General features: G+C 33.5%; 1 protein-coding gene across 1 annotated transcript in view; it reads right to left on the minus strand.

Moving 5' to 3' along the window:
* MCTP1 (multiple C2 and transmembrane domain containing 1) overlaps positions 1–17,860 on the minus strand; it is a 397,320-nt gene that overhangs the window by 260,349 nt on the left and 119,111 nt on the right. The window contains exons 4-7 of the mRNA XM_049769129.1: positions 12,678–12,757; positions 10,845–10,956; positions 6,495–6,542; positions 3,202–3,240 (exon numbers count right to left, since the gene is read on the minus strand). Coding sequence (XP_049625086.1) covers positions 3,202–3,240; positions 6,495–6,542; positions 10,845–10,956; positions 12,678–12,757 — 279 coding nt within the window. The remainder of the gene's footprint in view (positions 1–3,201; positions 3,241–6,494; positions 6,543–10,844; positions 10,957–12,677; positions 12,758–17,860) is intronic.

The raw sequence follows: 17,860 nt of genomic DNA on the forward strand, positions 1-17,860 counted from the left end.
ATTATATAAGGCACTGGTAGAGCTTAACAAAAAAATCATCTAACTACATTCAAAAATAGGAAGATGAGATGAACAAATAATTCATCTAAAGAGAAATACGGATAGCCAAAACACATAAAAAATGCTTCATAGCATTAATCATCAGGGAGATGCAAATCAAATCAATGAAAAACCATCTCACAGCACAGATACTGGCACACATCACAAATAACAAGAACAACCGGGCTAGCACAGGTATAGGGTGAAAGGAAATCTCATTCATTCACTGCTGGTGGAAATGTTGACTGGTCCAGACATTTTGGAAAACAACATGAGTGTGGGTATTCTATGACTATTCCTCTCCCTTTGACTCAATGCACTCAGCATAATACTCTTTATCCATGTATAACATATTTTATGACTTCATTTTTCGTAACAGCTGCATAGTCATCCATTGTGTAGATATACCACAGTTTCTTTATCCACTCATCTGTTCTAGGACACTTAGGTTGGTGGCAGATTCTAGAGAATAACCATATATATATAGAAAAAGATAGTATGGTGATAATATTCAAAGATAATAGAAATGAAGACCAGCTGAACTAATTTATGAAAGAAATCTTGCCACAAAAAGTAGGGAATTGTAGTTAGGCAGAGAAGGGAGCACTATGACAATGATAGTTGGAAATGATCACTCTGGAAAAGAACTGGGTGCTGAAAGGTGATAAAGTGAAATGCACAATCCCCTTTAGTAACAATATTGTAAAGCACAGTGTTTAAAAGAAAATAAAGGAAGAGATGAGAGAGAAAATGAGAGAGTGGGGAGAGAGAGTGAGAGAAAAGGGAGAGAGAGAGGGAGAGGGAGAGAGAAAAAAGAGAGAGAAAGAGAAGAAAAATGTTTTCCATTAGAGGCAGGTAGGGTGGGGATGGTTGGGACAAGCTCAGGAACATTGGTGGTGAGAATTTGCCCTGGTAAAAGTTGTTGTACATTGTATGATTAAAACTCAATTATGCAAAAAAAACCCTCAATTATGAAGAACTTTTTAATTTTGTATTTCATGGTGATTTAATCATTTATTAAAACATTTGAAACAATTTAAAGAAATAAATATTTGCATTTAAATAGAATTATATCAAATCAAGACATTTGTATTTAGATATATTTCCCCAAAACTATAAGACCATAGTATTGCAAATCTATCACAAATTAATGAAAAAAAGTTATTTAAAAATATGAGCAAAATTCCTTTCTCACTTGATAATCTTAAAAAGGAAGACTGGAATAATTTAAAAGATATTTTAAAACAAAGAAAGCAACTATTTGGTATAGTCATTTCTCCTTTAGTTTTCAGGAAGTACAATTTACTTGACATTATATACTTTTTATTTTTAATCCTAGGATGAAAGCATTGAGGGAAAATTTTAGTTTGTATGAAAGATATTTGACTAAGGAATCACTTCAGTTTCAAAATTTTTCTGAGTACCGCTCTTATATCAATGATATGAATTAATAGGATAAATGTTTTAGGGGACAGTGAAAATTGAGAAATTAGTGCACTAATTTATATTTATTCAGTACTCAATATCCCTACTACTAATCCCTCAGACTAAAACCCCTAAAGCTATACTACTATTCTGCACTAAAAATAGTTTTTGAGGAGACACAATGAATGAATGTGGAGTTAGACAAAGTGACAAACTAGAAAACTGTAGCAGTATGATTGTACAAATGTGACTATCCATAAAACTACAAACATCAAAAACATTATAAAGTGAAAAAACACATTTTATATATTTTTTAAATTTTTTTGTAGACTGAAGAAAAAGGTGTGAATTTTACCAAGTTATTGTTAAATTATATACAAATAAACTAGTTTTTTAAATTTTATTGTACAATGAGTAGATCATGTCCACTAATTAATAGTAATATTATATAATATACTTTTCTATTTTAACCACTTCTGAAGATAGGATGTTGCTATATATTGGTGGATCGCAGTTTTAAACAATATAATATGTACCAGAGACAAAAATGGCGTAAATCAAATTACATGAAGATTTTTTTAAGTGCGCACTTTTATAAAACCAATTCTGAAGTACAAGTACAAAGGAAAGATTAATACAAATCTGAAGAGTGTGAATGTTTCTGTAAAACTTTTGAAACCATTTTGTCAGTAAAGGCTACTGTGAACAGCAAGGCAAAAGAATTCAAAGTTTTTTAAATATATTTTTAGATTATTGTGATGATAAGGGTAATTATTAATGTCATTATCTCTTGCGAGCCAAATAATTTTTCAACCATTAATTCTACACTATTAGGCTAACACTATGCAGCAAGAAATTTAAAGTAGACAGATAAATTACTACAAATACAAAAAACATTTTACACAAATAATTTTTGAATTCACAATAATAAAAAATGAAGACATTAAAGCAAAACTCAGTAATAGCATGACAGTCAGAATGGAAGAAAAAAAGCTAGTCATGTTTCAGGGTCTAAAAAAGTTAGTCTCTGTTAAAAAGGATGCTATCTTTTAAAATAGAAATCTGAGCAAGCAAAATTTTTACAAACAGAATCCCTTTGATTTCTTTAACATAAAAGCTGTTTCATCTTGATTTTTTGTGTATGTGTCTGAGTGTGGTCTCACCACTGAACATATTAGCAATTTCATTTACATCTTACATCTTTACATCTTTTAAAAATTATAAGTCAGAGCTTTGTAAATTACAAGAAGCTCTTATTGCCAAGTCATTTATTTTTTGTAGTTAAAAGAGTCCACAATGGGAAATGGTTTTCACTGTATACGCCAATGATTTAGTTTTTTTTTTTAATTAGAAAATCTCAAATTCAGATTTTAGTAAACAAAATTCAAAGTTGCAAGAATTTTCTATTTTTCTGGAGTTGCTGCTACTCTAGCCTCATCAATGTATTCCTAATCTGGAGGAAAGACATTTTCTAGACCCTGTGGTACAGAGAGCAGATACTAGATGCTGTGCATGATTCTGAGAAGTGACAAGAGAAAATGATTTGGGTGAAGTTGATCAGTGTGACTTTTATTCACTTAAAGAGAATCACATGATTTGCTTAAGGTTAATGGTAAGAAAATAACAGAATAGTGATGGAATCCTGTGGTACAGTTTGAAGTTATGAAAAAAATAATTGGGAAAAGCAGCTGACATCTTCTCAACAAGAAAAGCTGGAAAACTCATGCTAAGAATTACCTTACTTGATCTTTTCCAACTCTTCCTCATTAGCATTGTCTGTAAATGAAATAAAGCATTTCATTATGTTATCACTTAAGTCAAAATAGGGCAGCCGATTGTTTTCTAGGGGAAACACAACATTTAAACAGAAAACAGGAACACTGCACTTACAGATATTCTTTCCACATTGGCAAAATTAAGTAAAATCACTTTTAACATTGAAGCATTCCTTCAAATGAGAGTTCAATTGCTTTGTTATTTTGAACAAATAAATGAACAGTGAATTGGAATTGGGAACAGATTGAAAATTTTGTTACCTTAACTCTTCTTCAGAAAAGAAATATAATGCCAGCCTCAGGTTTGGCAAGTGTTCCTTTGGTGCTTGAAACTTGCTAATATACCTTGGCCTTACCAGGTATATAAAATTTTTCTATTCAAACACATTCAAAGTTTGTTGTTCAGAATCCACAAGCTTTTAAATGAAAAATTGCTGCATATATGAAACTATTATTCATCTCATAATTGCAAAGTGTTTATCAACAACATGCCTTTAAACAAGTGTATGTATGAGGAGGACAGAAAGGAGGGAGGGGGACAGAAAGGAGAGAGAGAGAAAAAAAGACAGAGAGAAAGAGAGAGGGAGAGAGAGAGAGAGAGAGAGAGAGAGAGAGAGAGAGAGAGAGAGAGAGAGAGAGAGAGAGAGAGACTAAAGTACTGTGACCACAGGTTTTAATTAAAGCTGTGGAGATTTGTGTGAATGCTCAAGAACATTGGTCTCCTGTGTAGTCATAAAAGTCAGACTTTATTTTTTATATGCTCTCCACTTTTAAGTCTTCCTTCATGAAAAAGGAGTATTAATTTCCTATTTAACTTTTCTATTTGCTCTTAGTTTTATCATTATCTTTAAGGCAGATGAAGTGAAGGACTGGGAATATTTGGAGCAAATAATATATATAGCTTATGAAAATGCTTGCCATACTGGTATATCAAGAAAATGCATTTGTGTCATAAACTTCAAAAATAAGAAAATATTTTAATGTCAAACTAAGTCATATAGAAGAAATCCTTTAGCCTAAACCAAAACTGCAATCTGTAGAAAATCTAGCAAAAAGAAAGGGTAAAATATGATCAAAGATAGCAAAACACTTCAATGTTCTGCAGATAAAAGCTTTATAGAAATTTTCTATATATAACTGTTAAATATTGTCCAAAACATGGGAGAGTGATTAATTTTCAAGCTTAAAATTATTCTATATTCTTTTAAATAAAGCTAAAAAAATCACAAAGTATTATTATCACGTTATTAAAATATTTTGCATGTTTTTAAACTTCTAGTGCCCAGTTCATTTGGAAATAGCAAAGTCCACCTTTGGGTTGTGGATTTGAACATATAACAGATGTATAATGGGTATCTGCTGTTGCTCTTAATAAGTTAATGTCAGACACAGCAACTTCACCACAGTCTCCATCACCACTGAAAAGCAATTGTACACCAAGTACGTCAGTATACCACAAAAATGTGTGATCAGGTTATGAATTGAAACTTTTTCAAGGATCGGTTTCAATAGAGAAAAAAAAAACCACAAAGATAAAGTCCAACGATCTTGTTTATAGTCAAATCAAATGAGAAAAATAAATTGATTAAATAAAGGAGTATCTTTTCAGTATAAAATTTTAATAAATAAGAGATGTTATACTACACACAACAAGCTAAGCACATGAGAATGAGTAGAATCTTAGGGCAATCTAATTCAGTGTTACAGTTTCATTGCTGCTAGTCAGAGTCCTCCTACTGGCATTCAGAATACTGCATTCAAATTAGCCTTCTTCAATTTGTAGTAAACTATCATGTTAGTACATTTTCTGTCTCCCAAGCTTAGCTTTTCAAATAAGCTGGATAGTGTTTATTTTCAGACTAAGAAAATGAAACAAACAAAAAGCCAGAAATGTACCTAACTACAAATATGGAAGATTTATAATCTGGGGGACTGATTCTTTACGTTTTGAATTCAGTATCTAGAATTCTACTGTTATATCTGGTGCCTCTGGTGGCTCTCAAAATAGTCAAAAAATTTGGAGTCGGGACAATAGTACTCCAGGTTAGGCTTTTGTCATGCATTTGTCTGACCCACATGTGATACCCGACACTGTACTTTATATGGTTCCCTGGGCATCACCAGGAGTAATTTTTGAGTGTCAAGTCAAGAGTTAACTTATGAGTATTTCCAGGTGTGGCTAAAATGTCAAAAGCAGAAAAAGAAGTCATAGATTTATTAACAAAGTTTCTGTTTCTCTAAGTAATGGTTTAAGAATCTTTTTTTGTTTGTTTGTTTGTTTTTGGGCTACACCCATTTGATGCTCAGGGGTTACTCCTGGCTAAGCACTCAGAAATTGCCCCTGGCTTGGGGGGACCATACAGGACGCCGGGGGATTGAACCGTGGTCCTTCCTTGGCTAGCGCTTGCAAGGCAGACACCTTACCTCTGGCGTCACCTCTCGGGCCCCTGTTTAAGAATCTTATTCCCAGGTCTTTTTCTTTTTTAAAACACTGCGCTAAGGTTTTATTGACTGTGTTCAAGAAAATAATAAAAAAGTGAAATGTTTAAAAAAATCTGAATTCAATATATGTAATGCTAATATATTAATTATATTATATCAATATATTATATTAATATTAATTAGTAATATCATTATGACTGCCTAGTAATATATGTAAATAAAGAATAGGTTTGAGGGGAGCAGAATGATATTACTGAGGATAGGGCACTTGCATTGCACACTGCCATCCCAAGTTTGATCCCTGGCATCTCATATATATGGTCAGTCACCTGTGCACTACCAGGTATGATCCCTGAGCACAGAACTAGGAGTAAGCCTTGAACGCTGCTACCTGTGCACCACTGCCCTGGAAAAGGAATAGCTTTTGTGGAAATTTTAAAGATGGACATGAAGCAAATTATATGAAAGTAAGGAAGTATCATTATATAATATACAAGAATACATTCAGATTCATAGTAGTAATAAAATTGTTTTGATGTCAAACAAAGAAATTAAATAACATAAAATATGGCCTGTGATACAGCTGCTAAAATGGTTTTGTTTTTGAAATGCAATTTTATAATCTTAATCAACTTTCTTTACCTTATGTTGTAGCCAATACATGGCACTCTAGTTGAAAATAATGACAAATGATGACATAATATGTAGATCTTAGAAAGCAAAGATTCTTAGTTGTTTTCAATTTTTTAGTTTCAGTCAAGCAATCTTTTGGTCTAGATTATCAAAGAAAGTGTGCAACACAAATTAACTCACTTTTATTTCACAAATTCTCCAATGAAGAAAGCTGTGGATTGAATTCTGCTAGGAAAAGAGCCAGAAAGAACTCAAACACACAATCAGACCAAAATACCATATAAAGGACATACATGTATGCACTGTACATTTATCTTGGTTAAGACATGCATTTAATACAGAAATGACAGATGTGCCATGCAACTCATCAGCATGCCCCATGAGATTTTGGATTCTTGTATATACAATGCTGTAAATTTAAAGATATATATGTATAATAACAAAACTGCAGCATTATATCACAGACTCTAATTAAATTTTTGCAATTAGATATTGGATGTTTAGTAGATTCAATAAACTGATAGATTTTTTAAAATTTGTTCTTCAGTTTTACTTTTATCCAAAAATTGGAATACACACAGTAATATATCACCCTAGCTACTTTATTCATGTAGCATACTGCCAATATTAACAATATATAAAAACTTAAAAGAAGACTTTTTTAAAATCTTAGCACTTAACATTAATAGTCTATATATTATTTGATCATTACAATTATTTATTAATGTTTTTTTTGTTTGTTTATTTGTTTGGATTACAGTTGGCAATACTCAAGGCTTACTTCTGGCTCTGTACGCTCTGGGATCATCATTCTTTGAAAGTTTTGGGGATTATATATGATGATGGAGACTGAACCTGGGTTGGCCACATGCAAGGCAAGTGTCCTACCTACAATTCTAAATCTGTCTCTATTACTGATTCTGAAAACTCACATCTTCTTCATCTTAACACATGTAAAGCATTTAGCAAAGTTTTACAGTATTTAAAATAAATGTAATTTCTTAAGTTAAGTTCCAAAAGTTTTAAAATAGTATATTTATGAATACAACAAAAGAAGAGTACTTTTTTGCTTTGTCACAGTAAATACAAAATCAACCTCAATTCCTTTCTTATATACTACTCTGAATATACATAGAATTTTGAAACATTTATTTACTGATTTATGGCTTGATACTTTTTAGCGTGAATTTTTCTAAATAAGATTTGTTCCTGAGCAATTTGTGAAAGTTCAGCATGACATTTTTCTGAAGAAATTATGTTCAGTATTTTAGACATATATGATTTTAATCAGAAGATACGACAGATGTTTGCTTTAAAATGAAATTCTTCAAATGTATCTCAAGAACTATACTTAGTCAAACAGGACATATTACAGAATGAAAATATACTATGGACTTCAATCTATTATCATTATTAGAAATCTTGAAAAAGCAACACAGTCTGACTTTAAGTTTAGTATATTATTAATATACTAAAGTTCATAGGTTTAAATATTGAAGTATGAAAACAATTTCTGAGCATCCTTTTAATCCTCACAGAAATTACAATCTTTGAGAAAAGGTTTTGAGGAGTCATTGTAAGAAAGATAATAAAAAGCAGCAGTGATATACATATACATATACACATATTCATATGTATATACATACACACATTTTTGTTCAAACCAGGAATGATGATAGACTATAAAAGAAGGTGAGGTGAAGAATAAGCATGAAGAAAATTAATTTGAGAAATGGAGGACTGAAAAGAAGGTGAACTGTAGAGAAAATTGAATAGGTGCAGTAATATAAGTAAGGGAACATAAGATGCTTGTTGGAGAGTCTTCTAGTTTTTCATTAGGAGTTTCTCTGTATTTAGGTAGATAACTACAGACCATTGAATAGTTAAAAAATAAAGAGGGTGTGATAGAATTTTAGTTAAGTCAATGTTTGTTTAAGTTTGGTTTGGTATGGGGGCCACACTTAGTAATGTCAGGGCTTCTGGCTGAGTTCAGAGATGACTTATGGTAGTGGTCAGAGATCAAACTGAGGTATAGGCTTCATACAAGACAAATATCTTAACCACTGTTAAACTTGTTTTTAAAATACATCTGTGACAAGAAAGGTGCACTGTTGAAAGATGGTGTACATTGTATGACTGAAACCCAACAATGATCATTTTTGTAAGCATGGTGATTAAATCAAGCAATTAAAAAATAAAGTAGATAGCTACATATGATTCCTTTCTGATTTGCATTCTTACACCTAGCATTGCTCAACATATTCAAAATCAATTCTTGCTGTATTATCCTGATCCTCAGTAGAAATGGCATTTTTAGATAACTTGGGAATACATAAAATCAGAAAATTAGGTTAAGTTTAGAAATAAAGTTTTTATAATTCATTACAATTAAATATTTCATAAACAAGAATATTCAATAGCCAACCTTACTTGATTTTAACTCAGATAAGTCTGCCAACATCTCTTCATTTCTACTTCATGCAGTTGTAACTAAACCCTCCAATAACTTCTGAATTAGTGAATTGGTGTTCAAGAAGTAAAAACTACTGTTACATAAAATTTTTTTAAATAATATTTTATTTAAACACCTTGATTACAAACATGATTGTGGTTGGTTTTCAGTCATGTAAAGAACACCTCCCATCACCAGTGCAACATTCCCATCACCAATGTACAACTTATAAAGGTATTTTTTAAAGATAAGTATAATTATCCAATTCCTATCTACACATTTTTCTTTAAAGATTTATCCCAACCTTTCACAGAACCAGGGGTTCCCACACAGTCTGGTATCTCTTTCCCCCACTGACATTTTCATACACTGATATTCCTTATATTCTCTGCTTCCCTCTTTTTTTAAAGTTAGTTCCAGCTAGTTTAATTTCTTAGAGATTGGCAGTTTCTTCAGCCACGAGGTCCTTGCAATACTGTTTGCTTCAGTTTGAAAATTTTCCTCTCTTCATTGTTTTACCTTATTTACTCATTTTCATGCTCTTCAGAAAGTCTGCTCCCTTAACTAGAAAATATTCTCTTCTATTTGCTATTAGAGCCACATAAACCACACAAACCTTTTTATTTTCTAATATACTTACAATAGTTGTAATTTAACATTTCATTCGGTAATTATTTAATTCCAAAATTCTTGAAATTATATAAATCTGTCTTAATCCTATTGGTTTAAAATAGGAACAAGCACACAGTTGTCTGTTGGTGAATTCCATCACTAATTGCACAAATTAATAACATATAACTCAGAATTTAATCATATGATTGGATTTATCAGCTAGGATACAATCCTTGACTGATGCTGGATAAAATTATGTCTTCTAATTTGGTGACTTTAAGTAAATGGTTTTCTATTTCTAAATAACTTTTGTGAAAACATTTCCTCACTCACCTTGCCATCCACATACAAGGGCATGTGCATGAGATTACACACCATATGTTTTCAGCATTCTAAATTCTTAACATAAATTATTATTAAACTTTGTTGTAAAATAGAAATTCCTCCCCCACTAGAATAGGTAGGCATATTTAAGTCATACTTTACACGTGTTATATATGAATATATATACTCAATTTTTTAAATGGAGAAAAATACATTTGAAGAGTATAAATTGAGTTTGAAACTTCGAAATTTGAAGTTGGAATTAACTACTTCTATTTACAGTCTAGGGGAAATGACAATAATAACTTTCCAACAGATAACATAACCAAGTCTAATGTTTACATTATTTTAAGACAACAAAATGATGTTGCTGAAATTGAAGATTTGAATCTATTGAAAAAATCCTACTATTGAAATGTGTTATAATCAGAACTAATGAGAGTAGCTCCTGTTATTCAGACACATAAAGTCTAATAAATAATTTCTGATATATTGTGTAACAGAAAGTATGCTGGCAAAAAACTTTGCAGGTAAAAGCTGATCATTTCAGCATTTCAGCAGTCCTGAAATAATTAGCTTCTCTGTGTCTGTTAGTTTCTCAAAGCAGTATGTGCTGCAAGAAAGTTGAGTCAGTGCTAGCAAATGGGTAACACTGATTTGGAAGCCCACTGGGAAACTGAAATTATTCACTCATCATTTAGAATGTACCACCAGAAAGCAGAAACTATTATAACTTTACTTAATTATTTTGTGATGGCAAATCTGATAATACAATCAAAATAGTTTATCTAGATAGCTCAGTGTGGAATTCCAAATAGTCAATTCACAAGTAAATATATTCTCTGAATTAACATCTACATTTGGTAACAATACAACACCTGAAATTATAAAAAAAAACGAATGCAAATGTGTCCCTTATTTATAACAAGAGGTTCTGATATGGAGAGGGAATAGAAAGTTTAAGTGCAAAAGATGTAATATGCAAGGCCTAATGATACCAAGATACTTACAGAAGCAAAGAACAGGCCAGGTGTTCATATGCTGCTTCTTTTTATTATTACTTCAGATTTTAAAGAAGGCTCATAAAATTAAAAAAAAAATGAAAGCAAGAACGCAATCATTTGGGTTGTGGGGAAACTTACCACATCCCTGTGTTCTCCTTCCTTGGGGGTAAGAACAACAGAGAGTAAAATGATTCCAAGATCATGGTCAGGATAATGAGGATCTTTCAGTGTTAAAGTCACATCTATTGTCCTGTGACACAAAATATTAAAAATTTAAATAGTCATTTAGTAAGTAAAGCCAAAAATAAATTTTACATCAGAAATTTCTTTGAAGTGCTTTGAGTCTTTATTTCACAAATCCCCAGGTTAAACAAATATGTTTTCTAAAAATAGATTTGATAATATTTTCTATAATATTTACAAAATACATATTTTGGTTTTTGGGTCACACCTGGCAGTGCTCAGGGGTTACTCCTTGCTCCACGCTCAGAAATCGCTCCTGGCAGGCACAGGGGACCATATGGGATGCCAGGATTCAAACCAATGACCTTCTGCAGGAAAGGCAAACGCCTTAGCTCCATGCTATCTCTCCGGCCCCGATATCATTTATTTTCTATATCCAGAAACTACTGATTTACACATGAAATGCAATGTCATATGCAAATATGTATTTTTAGAATCAATAATATTGGTTCAAAAGATAGTATAGAGGATAGGATGTTTGTTTGCCTTGCATGAAGTTGAACCAAGTTGTTTTCTTGCATTTTATATGTTCCCTGATATTTTCAAGAGTGATCCCTGATGCATATGCAGAGTCAGGAATAACCCCTGAACCCTGGTAGTGTGGCCCAAAACAAAACAAAATAGAGGAAGTTCAATAGGATGACTTCCCTAATGAAAGACCAAAGATTGCCACTATGCTAAAAAAAAAACTAACACTCACAAAATAAAAGTTATTACTTTTATCTCTCTATTCAACTACATTTACAGGAACAAAAAGTAGTTATCGATTTTGCTTTCTTATTTATATTACTACAAATGCATGGTGAGCCATGATTGTCTAAAACATGAGTGTTTTCTTTTCCCTTAAACTCAAACAAAAGATTATTTCATTGTCTCATTTCCAACACAACACTACTTACTCTTTTTTTAAACCATTTTTGTAGTATTAATTCATAGCTCTTACATTAAGATGTATTAAAATGAGAATATAATTAAAAGTGATTATTAAAATTAATAGCATTTACATAGCATTATAAATTGTCAAGTAATGATAAACTAATAAAACCAAGCAAAACCATCATCAACTTTTACTTTAGGGGCATTCCATAGTAACCAAGGATTACTGGTGATATTATTTTCCACTTTGTTTCAAGTGATAATAAAGTTAACTGCTTTTAAAGAATTGTGTAGGGACCAGAGACATAACTCAGTAGAATAAAATAAATATTTTAAATTAGGAGGTTCGAGTTTGATTCTCAGTATTACATGGTCTAGGATTGGCTCTTTTTGCACAGACGTATCCCCTGAGCACTGCCAGATGTATCCCTCAAACCAAAAAAACAAACAAACAAACAAAAAACAAAAAAACCCCCCACAAATTAGCAGACTATACAAATTTTGTTTCCTATGTAAGGATATTATTCTTTAATATTTATGATAGACATGAGTATTTTTATACCTCACTACAATCTAGGCAATGTGAGAACAAGGAATACATATTTTTCATTTCTGTATTTCTGATGGTTAGCAGTGTTCGAGGACAAGGCAGATATCTAAGAATTTTTCTGTTGACTGGTAGTCAGGGTCCATATACCATGAGTTCTACTGAGATGTACTTGAGAAAATTGTCTAGCATCAGTCACTGCTATGAGACAGTGCAATGACTAGAAACAGACCTGCTGATAATTTCCCTTTATAGGCCTACTTTCATAGCAAACTACAGTGACATTAAAACAGTTCCAATGTTACCTGTTTAACTCTAGTTGTGTGAGATCCAGAAATGCTGAGCCCATAAAGTCATCCTGTAGCCCAAAATCATAATCAAATACCTAAGAAATAAAAAGATACAGGTATTATAATAAATAACTCCAACATTAACATAAGGGAAAATATTTTTATTATATATTGCTGGTTGTCTGTCACTAAAATAATAAAACTTCCTGAGAAATAAAAAAAATCAATTTGTTTTTGTTCTTTGAATTATTGAGTTCACACAAAATATTTAAAGGACATCTTAAATTTTTAAAAATTATTGATTTATAGCAAATTTGATTTTTTAATTTTAATTTTAGTTTTTGAGATTCTATGTTTATAGTAGTATTAATAATGTTTTTTTATGGGGCCGGCGAGGTGGCGCTAGAGGTAAGGTGTCTGCCGTGCAAGTGCTAGCCAAGGAAGGACCGCGGTTTGATCCCCGGTGTCCCATATACCCCCCCCCCCCCCCCGAGCCAGGGGCAATTTCTGAGCGCTTAGCCAGGAGTAATTCCTGAGCATCGAACGGGTGTGGCCCGAAAAACAAACAAACAAAAAAATGTTTTCTTATGCACAGAACTCCAGTACCACATTCATCACTAGTGTGTTCATTTTGTTTTCCAAGAAGCCCATAACCCTTTCCTCTCAGCCCTTCATTTCTCAATTAAATTATGTGGATCAGTTTCCCACTATTTTGCCTTTGAACCTTTGTTTCTACCTTGCTGTCTATCTTTAAGTGCAACATATGCGAGAAATAATTCTGTATTTATCTCTTGCCTTCTGTCGGACTTTACTTGGAACAAGTACAATTGTAAAGAAGGTGAATAACAAAATAAAATAAATACAATGGATCAACAAAAATGTGAGAAACGGGGCCGGGTAGGTGGCGCTGGAGGTAAGGTGTCTGCCTTGCAAGCGCTAGCCAAGGAAGGACCGCGGTTCGATCCCCCGGCGTCCCATATGGTCCCCCCAAGCCAGGGGCGATTTCTGAGCACATAGCCAGGAGTAACCCCTGAGCGTCAAACGGGTGTGGCCCAAAAACCAAAAAAAAAAAAAAAAAAAAAAAAAAAAAAAAAAAAGTGAGAAACGGGGCTGAGTAGTGGCACAGGAGGTAAGGTGTCTGCTTTGCCCCCACTAGCCTAGGAAAGACAGCAATCCCCTGATGTTCCATATGGTCCCCTGAGCCAGGAGCGAATTCTGAGTGCATAGCCAGGAGTAACCCCTGAGTGTCACTGGGTGTGGCCCCAAAACAAAACAAAAACAAAAACAAAAATGTGAACAATCAGAGAGATAGCATGGAGGTAGAACATTTGCCTTGCATGGAGAAGGATGGTGGTTAGAATCCCAGCATCCCATATGGTCTCCCGAGCCTGCCAGGAGCGATTTCTGAGCGTAGAGCCAAGAGTAACCCCTGAGCACTGCCGGGTGGACCCAAACTCCAAAAAATAAAAAATAAAAAAGTAATAAAAAAAAAAAACAACAACAGGGGCCGGGCGGTGGCGCTGGAGGTAAGGTGCCTGCCTTGCCTGCGCTAGCCTAGGACGGACTGCGGTTCGATCACCCGGTGTCCCATATGGTCCCCCAAGAAGCCAGGAGCAACTTCTGAGCGCATAGCTAGGAGTAACCCCTGAGCGTCACAGGGTGTGGCCCAAAAACCAAAAAAAAAAAAAAAAAAAAACAACAACAAAACAAAACAAAAAAAAAAACAAAACTGTGAGAAACAGGTATGTTTCTTAGGGTATGTTCCCATATTATAGAAAAAATGTTGGCATTATTATGACCAAGAGTATGTTAGCATGAAATACAAAAAATTCACACCAGGCTCTGTGTAGTGAGAATATGATTCTGATTTTTCATATTTTCATAAAGATAAATTGTCTGATGTGAAACACCAATATTTGGAAATAATGGTGGTGGTAATGATGATGATGATGATGTTGATGGTGGTGGTTTTCATTTGGGGGCCAAACCCAGAATTGCCAGGGCTTATTCCTGACTCTGGGATACCTCTGGTGGGGATTAGGGGTCTATATTGGATGCTCGAGTTGAATTCAGGTTGTTAAACTTTAAGGCAAGTGCCCTACCTGCTCTGGCCTCACATCAAGACATTATGAAAGCAATTTGAAAGTAATAATACAGTTGTTTTTATTGTCAAAAGTCAATGACTATGGGATACTATAAATGCAATGAGCAACAAAACAGAAGGGAAAAAGGAAAAAAGACAAGGAATAGTTCCCCCTTTCCCACCAGAAGAATAGGGTTTTCTCAGTGGCTAGGAGGAGAGAGGGTGGCAATCTCAAGAAGGGAATCTATTGCTTTACCTTCTACCCCCTTTGGTTAAACATGGAAATACCTGTAAATCTAAGACTAATAGAGTTTTCAGTGAGGCTCAGTATGGTACAGACCTCCTGATGTCTCCCATGCCAACAAGTCAGCTGTCAAACTGTCAATGTTTATTTGTTCTTCAGAATGTGGGAGATGTACCCTACCACCTGATTGCTCAGGGAGTCAAGGACTCAGGCTTGAGTGATGATTGCTATTTGCAGAAAAATAAAGACAGCCCTTCATCTTTTTTTTTTAAAATTACTTCGTTTAAGCACAGCAGTTATGAGATTATTCATAATACAGTTTATATTTTCACAGTTACAAAGTTGTTTGTGATTGAGTTTCAGTCATCTAATGTGCAAAACCCTTTACTAGAGAACATTTCCTGCCACCAATATCCTTAGTTACCTTTCCATACTCCCCTTGCCTCCCTAAGAGGCATTTTTCTTTTCTCTCTCTTTATCTGTTTTTCTCTCTCTTCCTTTATTTTGACACTGTGGTTTGCAATATTACTGTTGTTATTACTAAACTCCTTTCAGCATCCAGTTCTTGTCCGGAGTGATAATTTCTAACTACCGTTATCTTTAGTCAGCCCCAAATCTTACCAGGGCTTTTTGCTTTTTTTTTTGTGCCTTTCCCTCACAGAAAAGAAGAGACCAATAGCGAAGTAAAAAGAGTGTTTTTGTTTGTTTGTTTGTTTTTGGTGGGGGCAGGAAATGACGGGAGGAAAAGAGTGGTAGATACTTGCTCAAAAGTGAAGATGGACTTCCTCATATTAGATGAGCCAATGTAACATTTTGGAGAAGGTTAATTCTGGATATTTTCCATAACTCCCTTTGTCCCAACTTCACTACACAAGTAGGAGTAAATAGGGCTTTTTCAGAGAAAAGGCATTCAACTTCTGGTGGGTCAGTCTGGAATACCTATCACAGCCTATATTCCTGGCTTCTTTTTTCTCAGGAATCCATCTGTGTGTAGGTATGGAATTCTACATTTCAGTGGTTTACTCTTTTCCTGAGATAGATCATTTGAGTCTCCCAAGACTTCCAGCTGGCTTAAGTTTCAGACACATTTTTCTCTCAACCAATAATACCAGCACACTAGCCCCACACCCAGAACTCCCTCCACAACCTCCTTCTTGCAACATAACATGAATGAGAAGAAATATTCCAAAAATACCTCTTGCATTCAACATTTATGGGGTAATAAATAATGATAAATTAAGCATAATAAATTAGACAGATAAACATACATCCATGATGGGCACTTTAAGTCTTGATATCTAAAAGAGGATGTTGGGAGCTGCTGTTTATCTAGTGAGTCCAGAAGGGTCTCTTTGAGGAAGTACATTTGCTTATAGATCCAAATGATAAAAAGGCTTAATCTGCACTAGAAGAAAACACTCCAGACCAGAACAGAGGAGCAAGCTATTCACATTTTTAGGAGTTTTAAGAAATCTGCCCCAGGGCTGGGGTGATATAGTACTTACTTTGCACACAGTGATTAGGTCCCATATAGAACCCCAGCATCCCACATGGTCCCCAGAGCCTGCCAGGAATAATTCCTGAATGCAGAGCAAGGAGTAACTCCTGAGCAAAGGTGGTGTAGACCCAAAAATGAAGTCTGCTCTGCATTGAGGGCAATTGAGAAAGATGGAGTTTTGGAAGGAGGTTGGAGAGATCTCTTAGAGCAACATTAGTATCATTTAAAAAGTTAAAGAACTTGAGTAAATGGCACAAGGAAAAATTTATTTTAATGGTTTTATTATTTATTTGCTTAACTAATAATTAAATATTTATCATATGCCAGACACTATGCTAAGGATCGAGCAAATAGTTGTGAGCAAAACTGACATCTCTGATGCTTATAGTATTATGAGAAGACAATTGTTAAACAAGGAAGTATGCAGATGATAGTTAATTACACAATTTGATAAGTGTTGTGAAGATATGAGTTTGAAAAAAAAACAGAGACTAGAGAAAGTTTTGATGATGAAAGGAAAATACTATTAGATGAAGATTAGAACTGTACATCTTGACTTTTCACATTGCAGAGTACTAACCATTATACGAGTACTAACCACAATACGATCATGGTATCTTGACCTATTCAAATAAAAAAGTCTTTGCATTATTTGTTGAAGTTAATGAACATAAGCAAGTAGATTTGTTCTTGAGTGAATAACTCAGTCCATGAGACTTTTCAGGATGTGAGAATCCATTAGGATGAGAGAATCAATAGCTCAGCATTCAGATACCCAATTTCTAGTCAGAATGCTGGAGGGCAAAGTATAGGATAAATACATACAATAACTGTTTTTCTCTCTAGCAAGGTATAATTAAATTTACATAAGCTCAGTATGTAACAATTAATATTTAAATATAGATAAATACTTTGCATCACAAAAGAATTCTTGAATTTGAAGTCACAGAGGGATTATTTAAGCAATAAATTTCCCCAATTCCTTTAAAGTATTCCATTTTTAATCACTTGATTAACCTATAATCTTGGAAGAGTATGTTTGTTGTAGAAAGCACAACAATCTGGTAATAAATAAACTTCTTGATCAACTACACTTTTGAGATTTATTCATTCACCAATGATAGATAACTAAAATTACGAGCTATTCTGTGGTCTACCATATGAATTTGAGTGTTTCATGTAACTGATAATTCAGAATTTACAAGTGGCCACCATAGTATATTTTGCAACATAAAATGTACACAAAAATAATCAATTTTCTTTTGTACAGTATCATCTGAATATAAACTAATGTTTAAAATAATCAATGAAAATACCTGGAGTAAATGTATAAGAAAACAGAGCTATGATTTCTGTGAAATGACTACTTGATA

The sequence above is a fragment of the Suncus etruscus genome, chromosome 2 (genome assembly GCF_024139225.1).
Source record: "Suncus etruscus isolate mSunEtr1 chromosome 2, mSunEtr1.pri.cur, whole genome shotgun sequence".
Classification (NCBI taxonomy): Eukaryota; Metazoa; Chordata; class Mammalia; order Eulipotyphla; family Soricidae; genus Suncus; species Suncus etruscus.